Source organism: Triticum dicoccoides, chromosome 6A (genome assembly GCF_002162155.2).
Source record: "Triticum dicoccoides isolate Atlit2015 ecotype Zavitan chromosome 6A, WEW_v2.0, whole genome shotgun sequence".
Lineage (NCBI taxonomy): Eukaryota > Viridiplantae > Streptophyta > Magnoliopsida > Poales > Poaceae > Triticum > Triticum dicoccoides.
In genome coordinates this window covers 79,598,556-79,611,418 of record NC_041390.1, presented here as the reverse complement: position 1 = coordinate 79,611,418, position 12,863 = coordinate 79,598,556, and the positions used below count along the sequence as shown (strand labels likewise).

At 47.6% G+C, this 12,863-nt stretch overlaps 2 protein-coding genes across 5 annotated transcripts; one reads left to right on the top strand and one right to left on the bottom strand.

Annotated features, from left to right (window-relative positions):
• Positions 1-7,675: 7,675 nt before the first annotated feature.
• Positions 7,676-9,580, bottom strand: LOC119315117 (atherin-like). Of its 4 annotated transcripts, none has more exons than XM_037589794.1 (2): positions 8,304-9,580; positions 7,676-8,206 (listed from the first exon to the last, which is right to left on the bottom strand). In XM_037589794.1, exons 1-2 carry the CDS (start codon positions 9,383-9,385, stop codon positions 8,098-8,100), a joined length of 1,191 nt encoding a protein of 396 aa, XP_037445691.1. In that variant the 5' UTR covers positions 9,386-9,580; the 3' UTR covers positions 7,676-8,097. The 4 variants fall into 4 exon arrangements, with proteins under 4 accessions (XP_037445691.1, XP_037445692.1, XP_037445694.1 ...); XM_037589795.1 differs by having other exon boundaries at positions 7,676-8,154; XM_037589797.1 differs by having other exon boundaries at positions 7,676-8,119.
• Positions 9,581-9,876: 296 nt separating this feature from the next.
• Positions 9,877-12,325, top strand: LOC119315116 (stress-associated endoplasmic reticulum protein 2-like). The gene is made up of 3 exons (XM_037589793.1): positions 9,877-10,025; positions 11,388-11,544; positions 12,125-12,325. The coding sequence occupies exons 1-3, from the start codon at positions 10,023-10,025 to the stop codon at positions 12,169-12,171; spliced, it is 207 nt and encodes a 68-aa protein (XP_037445690.1). The 5' UTR covers positions 9,877-10,022; the 3' UTR covers positions 12,172-12,325.
• The last annotated feature ends 538 nt before the right edge of the window (positions 12,326-12,863 follow it).

The window sequence follows — 12,863 nt, the reverse complement described above, 5'->3', positions numbered from 1 at the left end:
CTCGAAACGGGAGTTGCAGAATAAACAGAGACTAGTTAAGGGTGAAGTGACGATGTGTGTTGGAAGTGGTTCCAAGATTGATATGATCATCATCGCACACTCCCTATAATTACGGGATTAGTGTTGAAACTAAATAAGTGTTATTTGGTGTTTGCGTTGAGCATGAATATGATTTGATCATGTTTATTGTAATACGGTTATTCATTTAAGTAAAAGAATAAATTGTTGTTCTGTTTACATGAATAAAACTTTATATGGTTACACACCCAATGAAAATAGTTCATTGGATCTCGATCTTAGTGATACACATATTCATAATATTGAAACCAAAAGATGTAAAGTTAATAATGATAGTGCAACTTATTTATGGCACTGCCGTTTAGGTCATATTGGTGTAAAGCGCATGAAGAAACTCCATGCTGATGGGATTTTGGAATCACTTGATTATGAATCACTTGATGCTTGCGAACCATGCCTTATGGGCTAGATGACTAAAACGCCGTTCTCCGGAACAATGAAGCAAGCAACAGATTTGTTGGAAATCATACATACCGATGTATGTGGTCCGATGAAAGGCTTACAGCAGGTATCATTATTTTCTGACCTTCACAAGATGATTTGAGCAGATATGGGGATATCTACTTGATGAAACATAAGTCTGAAATAATTGAAAGGTTCAAAGAATTTCAGAGTGAAGTGGAAAAATCATCGTAACAAGAAAAATAAAGTTTCTGCGATCTGATCACAGAGACGAATATTTGAGTTACGAGTTTGGTCTTCAATTAAAACAATGTGGAATAGTTTCATAGCTCACGCCACCTGGAACACCACAATGTTATGGTGTGTCCGAACGTCGTAACCGCGCTTTATTGGATATGGTGCGATCTATGATGTCTCTTATTGATTTACCATTGTCGTTTTGGGGTTATGCATTAGAGACAGCTGCATTCACGTTAAAAGGGCACCATCTAAATCCGTTGAGACAACACTATAAGAATTGTGGTTTAGCAAGAAACCCAAGTTGTCGTTTCTTAAAGTTTGGGGCTGCGATGCTTATGTGGAAAAGTTTCATCCTGATAAGCTCGAACCCAAATCGGAGAAGTGCGTCTTCATAGAATACCCAAAGGAAATTGTTGGGTACACCTTCTATCACAGATCCGGAGGCAAGATATTCGTTGCTAAAAATGGATCCTTTCTGGAGAAGGAGTTTCTCTCGAAAGAAGTGAGTGGGAGGAAAGTAGAACTTGATGAGGTAACTGTACCTGCTCCCTTATTGGAAAGTAGTTCATCATAGAAATCAGTTCCTGTGACAAATACACCAATTAGTGAGGAAGCTAATGATATTGATCATAAAACTTCAGATCAAGTTACTACAGAACCTCGTAGGTCTTCCAGAGTAAGATCTGCACCAGAGTGGTGTAGTAATCATGTTCTGGAAGTCATGTTACTAGACCATGATGAACCTACGAACTATGAGGAAGCGATGATGAGCCCAGATTCCGCGAGATGGCTTGAGGCCATAAAATCTGAGATATGATCCATGTATGACAACAAAGTATGGACTTTGATTGACTTGCTCGATGATCAGCAAAGCCATGTTAAATAAATGGATCTTCAAGAGGAAGACGGACACTGATAGTAGTGTTACTATCTACCAAGATCGACTTGTTGCAAAAGTTTTCAACAAGTTCAAGGTGTTGAATACGATGAGGTTTTCTCACTCGTATCGATGCTTAAGTCTATCTGAATCATGTTAGCAATTGCCACATTTTATGAAATCTGGCAAATGGATGTCAAAACTGCATTCCTTAATGGATTTATTAAAGAAGAGTTGTATATGATGCAACCAGAAGGTTTTGTCAATCCTAAAGGTGCTAACAAAATGTGCAAGCTCCAGCGATCCATCTATGGACTGGTGCAAGCATCTCGGAGTTGGAATATACGCTTTGATAAGTTGATCAAAGCATATAGTTTTATATGGACTTACGATGAAGCCTGTATTTACAATAAAGTGAGTGGGAGCACTACAGCCTTTCTGATTAGTATATGTGAGTGACATATTGTTGATCAGAAATGATGTAGAATTTTTCTGCAAAGCATAAAGGAGTGTTTTAAAGGAGTTCTTTAAAAAGAAAAGACCTCAGTAAAAAGCTACTTATATATTGAGCATCAAGATCTATTGAGATAGATCAAGACGCTTGATAAAGATTTTCAATGAGTACATACCTTGGCAACATTTTGAAATAGTTCAAAATGGAACAGTTAAAGAAAGAGTTCTTGCCTGTGTTGCAAAGGTATGAAATTGAGTAAGACTCAAATCCCGACCACAACAGAAAATAGAAAGAGAATGAAAAGTCATTCCCTATGCCTCAGTCATAGGTTCTATAAAGTATGCTATGCTTTGTACCAGACCTATTGTATACCTTGCTCTGTATTTGGCAAGGGAGTACAATAGTGATCTAGGAGTAGATCACTGGACATTGGTCAAGAATATCCTTAGTAAGGACTAAGGAGATGTTTCTCGATTATGGAGGTGATAAAAGAGTTTGTTGTAAAAGTTACATCAGTGCAAATTTTTACACTGATCTAGATGACTCTAAGTCTCAATCTGGATACATATTGAAAGTGGGAGCGATTAGCTAGAGTAGCTCCGTACAGAGCATTGTAGACATAGAATATTTGCAAAATACATACGGCTCTGAATGTAACAAACCCGTTGACTAAGCTTCTCTCACGAGCAAAACATGATCACACCTTAGTACTCTTTGGATGTTAATCACATAGAGATGTGAACTAGATTATTGACTCTAGTAAACCCTTTGGGTGTTGGTCACATGATGATGTGAACTATGGGTGTTAATCATATACAGATATGAATATTGGTGTTAAATCACATGACGATGTGAACTAGATTATTGACTCTAGTGCAAGTGGGAGACTGAAGGAAATATGCCCTAGAGGCAATAATAAAGTTATTATTTATTTCCTTATAATCATGATAAATGTTTATTATTCATGCTAGAATTGTATTTACCGGAAACATAATACATGTGTGAATATATAGACAAACAAAGTGTCACTAGTATGCCTCTACTTGACTAGCTCGTTAATCAAAGATGGTTATGTTTCCTAACCATGAACAATGAGTTGTTATTTGATTAACGAGGTCACATCATTAGTAGAATGATCTGATTGACATGACCCATTCCATTAGCTTAGCACCCGATCGTTTAGTATGTTGCTATTGCTTTCTTCATAACTTATACATGTTCCTATGACTATGAGATTATGCAACCCCCGTTTACCGGAGGAACACTTTGGGTACTACCAAACGTCACAACGTAACTGGGTGATTATAAAGGAGTACTACAGGTGTCTCCAATGGTCGATGTTGGGTTGGCGTATTTAGAGATTAGGATTTGTCACTCCGATTGTCGGAGAGGTATCTCTGGGCCCTCTCGGTAATACACATCACATAAGCCTTGCAAGCATTACAACTAATATGTTAGTTGTGAGATGATGTATTACGGAACGAGTAAAGAGACTTGCCGGTAACGAGATTGAACTAGGTATTGGATACCGACGATCGAATCTCGGGCAAGTAACATACCGATGACAAAGGGAACAACGTATGTTGTTATGCGGTCTGACCGATAAAGATCTTCGTAGAATGTGTAGGAGCCAATATGGGCATCCAGGTCCCGCTATTGGTTATTGACCGGAGACGTGTCTCGGTCATGTCTACATTGTTCTCGAACCCGTAGGGTCCGCACGCTTAAGGTTACGATGACAGTTATATTATGAGTTTACATGTTTTGATGTACCGAAGGAGTTCGGAGTCCCGGATGAGATCGGGGACATGACGAGGAGTCTCGAAATGGTCGAGACGTAAAGATTCATATATTGGATGATATGGTTAGGCCAAGGGGTCAAGCCCATGAGACTTTAGGTCGGTGCAAAAGGAGTTTTACGGAGGCCAGGGGGCCAAACGCCGGAGACCCTGGCGTCTGGCCCTGGGCCAGACGCCGAGGCCCATGGCGTCTGGGCCAGACGCCAAGGATTGTGGCGTTTGGTCCTGGAGTCCGAGTGGGACTCTTGCCTTTCGGACAAAACCGACTTTGAGGAGGCTTTTGCTCCAAGTTTCGACCCCGGGGCTCAACATATAAATAGAGGGGCAGGACTAGCACCAAAGGGACAAGAAGTTGATCCACGTGATCTATTCCTTAGCCGTGTGCGGCGCCCCCAGCCACCATATTCCTCGATAATACTGTAGCGGAGTTTAGGCGAAGCCCTGCTGCTGTAGTTCATCAAGATCGTCACCACGCCGTCGTGCTGACGGAACTCTTCCCCGACACTTTGCTGGATCGGAGTCCGGGGATCGTCATCGAGCTGAACGTGTGCTCGAACTCGGAGGTGCCGTAGTTTCGGTGCTTGATCGGTTGGATCGAGAAGACGCACGACTACTTCCTCTATGTCGTGTCATCGTTTCCGCAGTCGGTCTGCGTTGGGTACGTAGACAATACTCTCCCCTTGTTGCTATGCATCACATGATCTTGCGTGTGCGTAGGAAATTTTTTGAAATTACTACGAAACCCAACACACCTGTCCACGAGGGTGGGGGGCGCGCCTGCCCCCCTGGGCGCGCCCCCTACCCCGTGGCCCCCTGTTGCTCCACCGACCTCAACTCCAACTCCATATATTCGTGTTCGGGGAAAAAATCAGAGAGAAGGATTCATCGCGTTTTATGATACGGAGCTGCCGCCAAGCCCTAAAACCTCTCGGGAGGGCTGATCTGGAGTCCGTTCGGAGCTCCGGAGAGGGGAATCCGTCACTGTCGTCATCATCAACCATCCTCCATCACCAATTTCATGATGCTCACCGCCGTGCGTGAGTAATTCCATCGTAGGCTTGCTGGACGGTGATGGGTTGGATGAGATTTATCATGTAATCGAGTTAGTTTTGTTAGGGTTTGATCACTAGTATCCACTATGTTCTGAGATTGATGTTGCTATGACTTTGCTATGCTTAATGCTTGTCACTAGGGCCCGAGTGCCATGATTTCACATGTGAACCTATTATGTTTTCATGAATATATGTGAGTTCTTGATCCTATCTTTCAAGTCTATAGTCACCTACTATGTGTTATGATCCGGCAACCCCGAAGTGACAATAATTGGGACCACTCCCGGTGATGATCGTAGTTTGAGGAGTTCATGTATTCACTATGTGTTAATGCTTTGGTCTGGTACTTTGTGGGGGATTGTTGGAATTTTGCTAGTAGGCCTTTGGCCCAAAGCCCAACTAAAATTCTGAAATTCTCTTGGCCCATTCATGCACACATGTGAGTGGAGTGAGTGAGGCTAAAGTTTAGTCCCACCTTATAAGTTGAGAGAGAGTTGCACCTTTTTATAAGGTGAGCTCTTCTACCACTTGTATGAGCATGAGAAGAGGATACCTACACGCGCGCTCCTCCTCCTCGCTCGCCTCGCCACGCCACGCCTCGTCACGACGCGCCGCGGGTTGCAGGATTGAGCCGACCCGAGGACAGAGCTATGCACGTTGTCTATATTTTTGCTGCATGGGAAAAATTAATGAGTCATTAATTAATAATTAACAGACGCGTTAATTACTGAACCATTTCCGATTCTTTTGGATCGTGACGACTCGGACGTGGGGTTTACTCCCACGACCTACCCGGCCCGCACTATATAGTCAGGCAGACGTCTACCCTAGCCGCCGCCGCTTTGTATGGTTTCTCACCACCGTTCCACATCATTGCGCCACCAAGCAAGTCTTCTCCATCCCTCCTTCCAGTGTGCACCGCGAGAAGGGACAGCAGGCCTCCGGAACCCCACCTCTCGTGATCCTGTACGGGAGAGGGGCGATCAGGTTTTTGGGGAGCACACTCGCGGGACTGCTGGCAGCGACGACTTCGCGAACGACGACTTCTTCCCCGACATCGGCAACCTCATCCTCGATGACATGGGCGACAATGTCAACACCGGCGGTGCTGCACCCGCTGCACCGTATGTGATTCTATCCTTCCTGTTCGAGATCGTGGTAGAATTCATGTTTCTAGTATGTGCCCTAGATGTGATATGTTCATCTGCTATGCTAGTTCGCATGATTAGTTTAATCTCTGCTGTTGTGGTCATGATTTATCTTCTGTTTATTCGGATTAAATCTCATAGTAATTTGCTCTTATTTCCAACAATTCAAAAACCTAACTATAGGCAATTTACTCCGAGTGGTTTGCTGCGCATCTGAAGCCGCCTGCCTTTAAGGGGGCGCAATATAAGAGGTGGCGCACGAGAGCAGTCTACTGGTTTCAGACCATGGGCTGCTATGATGCCACCAAGGGCAAGCCTGAGGGCGATCTTAATCCAGCACAGCTGAAAGCTTTTGAGAAGATCGATACCCTCTTTAAAGGCGCTCTTCTGAGTGTTCTTGATGACTCCATTATGGATTCGTATATGTCATTTGACAACGGCAAGGACATGTGGGCTGCGCTCGAGGCCAAGTTTGGTGCCTCGGACGCCGGCAGCGAGTTGTACGTCATGGAGCAATTCTATGACTACAAGATGACTGATGAGCGCCCTGTTGTACAACAGGCTCATGAGATACAGTCGCTCGCAAAAGAATTTGAGTACTTCAAGTGTGTGTTGCCGGACAAATTTGTTGCCGGAGGCATCATTGCCAAGCTTCCACCTTCGTGGGACAATTTTGCTACTTCCCTGAAACACAAGAGACAGGAGTTTCCCGTTGCGGATCTCATTGGTACTCTTGATGTTGAAGAGAAGGCGAGAGCAAAGGACACACATGCTCGAGTTGCTGAGGGAGGTTCTAGTGCCCACATGGTATAGAAGAAGAACTTCCAGCCCAACAAGTTCAAAAACAACAAGAACAAAACTCAGGGCAAAGGCAAGTTTGATACAAAGAACAAGCCATCACATTCTACCAACTTTAAGAAGAATTCTCATAAGAAGGGGAAGGGACTTTGCCATGTGTGCGGTGATCCTAATCACTAGGCTCCGAAGTGTCCTAACCGCTTTGAGGAGCGCGAACATGAGAAGAGCGGCAAGTCCGCTAATGTTGTCATCGGTGATACTGATATGAAGGAATCAGGGTACGGTATTTTTCCTACCATCCTTTCAGTATTTCAATCCCCTGATTGCGTAATTGATACCGGTGCCAATGTACATGTTTGTGCTGACGCCTTCATGTTTTCTTCTTACCAGGCAACAGGGACTTCACCCGTGCTGATGGGGAACGGGTCACATGCCATCGTTCGAGGTGTTGGTACGGTCGATCTGAAGTTTACTTCGGGGAAGACTGTGCGTCTGAAGAACGTTCATCATGTGCCGTCCATCAATAAAAATCTCGTTAGCGGTTCCCGTTTATGTCGAGATGGTTTTAAGTTGGTTTTCGAATCCAATAAAGTTGTAATTTCTAAGTATGGACAATTTGTTGGAAAAGGCTATGAGTGTGGAGGCTTGTTGCGCCTATCTTTGTCAGATATTTGCACTAAAGTTATTAATAATGTTTGCCACAATAATGAGTCTGATATTTGGCATTCACGACTTTGTCATATTAACTTTGGTTGCATGACGCGGCTAGCCAATATGAATTTAATTCCGAAAATCTCTACAGTCAAAGGCTTCAAGTGCCAAGTATGTGTGCAAGCACAGTAGGGGCATAGTTCTTCGCTAAATCGCGAAGTTCGCGAACTGTCGAGGCCTTGCCTGCGCCCCGACAGTTCCAACATATATAACTCATTGTGCCCGGCGGTGCCCCCCTGGGGAGCCCGCCGATAATGCATTTGCTGAATCAGTTGTACCGTCTTCCCCTTCTCCGAGATGCTTTGGCAGCCCCTTCTTTGGTCGTTTGATGTTCTTACGTGGCAAGACATATACCGGAGGGAGTGGAGGCACCCCCTTTGGATTCTTATCTGACAGAACGACCGCAGTCCCATTTAATTCTGGAGTAGGTGCAGCGAGGCCAGATGAAAAAGCTTGCATGTTGTCACGGGACACTCTTGTTGCTGCTTCTGTTTTCCTGCTCACTTGCTATTGCTTCCGTCTCCAGGGGCGTGTTTGGTTAGTTTCTCCACCGGGCCTGGCTAGGAGAGCAAAAACAAGCCGGGCTGAGCATGGCCTGGGCGAGGAAAAATAGGGTCAAAAACGTAGATGACCTGTTGATTGGTTGCCTGCATTAGGGGTCTTGTCATCGAGATGCAATTTTCATCCGTGTTTGGTTGCATACATGCATATGATTAGGAGTTAACAACAAAGTTTAACACCCACCAGGTTTGGCATCTCATTTCGTCGAACACGTTGAGCGCGCCGGAGGTTCCTCTACTCATCATGTCCACCGCCAGCTCCCTGCGACCATGGGTGCTCTCGGCACCTGGACTCCTCCGCACCAGCCCCAGCTGCCGCGTCCCGTTCGCCGCGTCCAGGAGCACGCCCGCGTGTGGCCGGGCTTCGACGAGCGCAGCGTCCGGTTCATGTCGCGCCTGCTCGAGTGCTGGGGCCTCGAGTCCTCCCGCGCCGAGGTCGAGCTCATCGTCTTCTCCGCCATCGACAACCTGCTCGCCAAGACCAAGGTCGCCCCGGAGGACATCGACATCCTCGTTGTCAACTGCAGCCTCTTCGCCCCGACGGCGTCCTTCGCCGGCATGATCGTCAACCGCTACAACCTCCGCAAGGACGTGCGCAACGTGCACCTCGCCGGGCTCGTCTTCGTGGGAGTCGCCAGGAACCTGCTCCAGGTCGCGCCCAGGGGCTTGAACGTGCTGGTGGTGTCCATGTTGACCATCACGCCCAACTACTACATAGGCAAGGAGTGCCATGCTGGCCCCTGGCCAACTGCCTCTTCCGCATGAGACGGCGCCGCCGTGCTCCTCTCCAATAACGGCGCCAACGCGCGGTTCCGGCTGGCGCGCGTGGTGCGGACGCTGAGCAGGGCGCCCAGGACGGCGCGTACCGCTGCGTCTACCAGGAGGAGGACGACAACGGCAACGTGATGACGACTGCGCCATGCGACTACTGCAGCCTTTTTGCTCCGACGCCGTCCTTCGCGCGAACTCCACGCGGTGCGCGGACGCGGCGGGGCACGTTGACCTGGACGCAGAAGGCGTCCACCACGCCGCCGTCGGGCTTCTTGCTCGGCGCCGGGGGTGCGGAGGCCGACCCACCACGGCCGCCTGCGCCTGGGGCGGAGGGGGCGGCGGCGGGGCGCGCAGCTCCTCGCTCGAGGACTCGGCCAGCGCGGCGGGCGCGAACATCGGGGACGCCGGGACGTCCGGGCGCTTCTGCTGCATGTGCGGCGGGGACGGCATGAACTCGCGCAGCCGTCGAGCTCCCTCCGCGCCCGCCCTCGACATCGCACTTTGCAAGCGGCAGCAACCCTCCCCGCGCAGCGCTCTGGCTTGGTCTAGCTCGGCCGGACAGGATCGACGGGATCGCACTGGAGTAGAGGAAGAGAGGGGATTGAGGATTAGGGAGAGAGGGGGGATTAACTCGGGACACACGTCTCCGAGAGCCACCAGGTGCGCCTCGAAGCATCGCTCGGGCCTGGCTCTTGCGAAACTGCCGATTCGGCTGTTCCCAACGGGCCAGGCCCAGTGGTGCTTTATGAATCGTGCTATGCAGGCTGAATAATGTATGCAAGCAACCAAACAACCGGGGTTTAAAAAAATACTGCATCGAGCAGGCCTGGTTGGGCTTGATGGAGGCAACCAAACTCGCCACGTCTGGGAAGTGGGCGCGGACGGCGACGGTCCTCCCGGCCCGTACGGTCCACGCTGCCGACGCCCTCCACGCAACGCAAAGGCAGGCTGGGACACTGCTAAAAAGAAAAAGGCAGGCTGGGACAGAGTCTTAGAAGCCACTCGGTTTCGTATAAAGCCCCTCGGCTCGCCCCAAATTGGCCAAATCACAACACCGAGCCCAAACTATGCCCCGGCTGCACCAGCTCCCATTCCTCGCCGTCGAGCTCACCGGACACCGCCCGAAGCCAAGATGGTAAGCGGATCTAGACTTCTCCACCTGGTTTGGAAGGATGCCCCCTTGTCGGGACGGGTCGGTGCTGATTGGTTAGGGGCAAATCCGGATCTGGATCTGCGTATGGGATCCTCGCCTTGACACCTTTGGATGCGATCCCTTCGTGTTCTCGATTCTGATTTGGTCCTGATGTTTGCGCTTGGTTGGGGGAAATAGGTTCTAGTATCATTTTCGTGGATCCGCTTGATACGTTGGTTTGGGCTAGCAGGATCGTTGGATTTACCGTGAGCATGGAGCCTTTTACGGGAATCGGATGCTGTAGTTTTATTTCTCGCGGCGAGGATGGATCAGGAATAGGTAGATACATGGGTTATTTGAGTCGAATGGTACTGGAAATTAGATATTTATGTTCTCCGTCAAGTCTTCATAATGGGGAGATTGGATGATTTGCCACGATTTATTCCGTCTTGGAATAATTAGTACTAATGAATTAGTGACGCTGCCATCAGAAATGGAGTATTTGTAGTTGCTATTGCCGTCAGAATTTGTACTTTGGGAGTGTGTGGTGGAATCAAGAGCATGGGTAGAAATCTCAGTGGTGACGTGCTAAATTGCATGGAGTCGTGCACTTGTTTGGTGTAATTCTCTAGTGTACACCAAAACCTCTGTAGCATGTTGCGGGTGGAACAACTGCCGATCATCCATCCTGCTAAACATAGGTGTTGAATGCAAATTTTACTCACAATATCATGTAAACATTTTTGTGTTTAGGTTTTGTACCCCTTTTGGTGCAAATGTGGAGAGAGGTGCGGGTATCTTTTTGCAAAATTGTCATAGTTTGCTTTCTATCCATCAGATATAGATTGGACGGTCTATATTGCAAGATGGCAGGCACAATATCATCACCAACTCGTTTTTTTATAAGAGTAGAGATAGAGAAATATTGATGCCACCGCAGAAAAGTAAGCATGTTGTGATGTAGTGGTGGCCTACTAGGCAGGAAAAAGTATCGGTGAACTCACTATTGTTGGCTGGAAGGTCAACGCATGTAACTGGCTAATCTACTGATAGTTTTGCTATCATTCGACCCTCGTATATGTGGAGTTAGCAGTTTGAAAAAAAGGGCAACCTGGTGCATGTAGCTCCCGCTTGCAGGGTCCAGGGAAGGGTCCGACCACTTTGGGTCTATAGTACGCAGCCTTTCCCTACATTTCTGTAAGAGACTGTTTCCAGGACTTGAACCCATGACCTCATGGTCACAAGGCAGCAGCTTTACCACTGCGCCAAGGCTCCCCTTCGTGGAGTTAGCAGTTTGAGTGCTTATTTATATTGTTCAATGTATCTTTTCCGCTGAACGGTGGCCTTTCTCTTTCTGTATGCCAGACTACTTCCAGGCGCCTTGCTGACAGGAAGACATCGAAGTTCCAGAAGAACATCACCAAGAGGGGTTCGGTGCCTGAAACCACTGTGAAGAAGGGGAATGACTATCCTGTTGGACCTATAGTGCTTGGATTCTTCATCTTTGTGGTCATCGGATCATGTATGCATTCCAATCTCTTATGTTCAATCTACTTTACTGCCACTTGTCACATGCTCATTTACATAGCATTTGTCATCAGCCACTTTGCTTTGGGAAGATATCTACTAGTGACTACGTTTCTTTAATCTTCGCTTTTGTCATGAGTATGATTGCATAACATTTTGATCATTCATGTCCTATGTAAAGAGTGTATATTCTTGTCCTGTGCTAGATCTTTGACATTGATCTTGTGTGCAACTGTGCGCATTCTGGGAGCCATTGACCTATTTTCTATGAATGTAAGGCTACTGCAAGATTCTAACAAACCCTTCGACTCAAAAACAACATAACTACGATTGTGCAGGAACTGAAAGGTTGCATCAATCTCATGATTTTCGTGAACTTACATTGTGTGGTTCTGCCATTTTTTCTTGCTTGTCCATATGGAACTTGAGGGTTGTCTACGTCCTTGCTGTTTGTCTGTCTTTCAGCATAACTAAGATGAAACAGTTCATCTTAGTGTCGCTTATTTTGTAATCTCAAAAGAAAGATCTTCCAGCTGATTTGCCTCTTTTAACACGCTACAGCTCTGTCTCTGCAGCTCTGTTTCAGATAATCAGGACAGCGAGCAGTGGTGGGATGGCCTGAACACTGTCATACATTAATACAGTTGCAGCTAAATCTGTTTGATGTCGTCATAGTTTGTCTTCTTAAAAGTACCTAGTTTGAACTGATGTTGTAAGAACTGTAAACAGAGTTATCAATCTTATACATGTTAAACGGACAAGTTTGTCTCTGGTCACTGTTTTCAGTCGCATTTGCATGTTGAAGCAACCTCTTTGTTTGCAACTCAGGCGGCAAGTGGACGCGGGCTGCCCGCGGCGCCCACTTCCCGAGCCAACTAATTTGCGTACGTGGACACACGCGGGACTGTGTCAAAGTTACGTGGAATTTGTGGGATATCCCACAAAACCCACATCGAGCCCACCTGTGTCTACATCCTTCACATGCGACGCGTCCGGATGAAGCGGCAGTGGGGATTAGGCGAGGAGAGCAGCAGCCGGAGCGCCGCCGCTAGCTCCGGTAGCACTCGTCCTCCTGCTCTGCCCCGACATGCCTGCCATGTTGATGGAGGAGAGCTTCGCTGCTGCCATTGCCAGATCCGCTCTCACGCCTCCATGCGTCCTCCCGCTCCGTCGCGACCTGCCCCTGCGCCAATGCAGGAGAGCTTTGCCGGCACCACCGGCCGCCGTTAGCTCCGCATCCACGACTCAATGCTTCCTACCGCTCGGCCACGACATGCCCCCCTGTGCTGATGGAAGTGAGTTGCGACCCCCCCC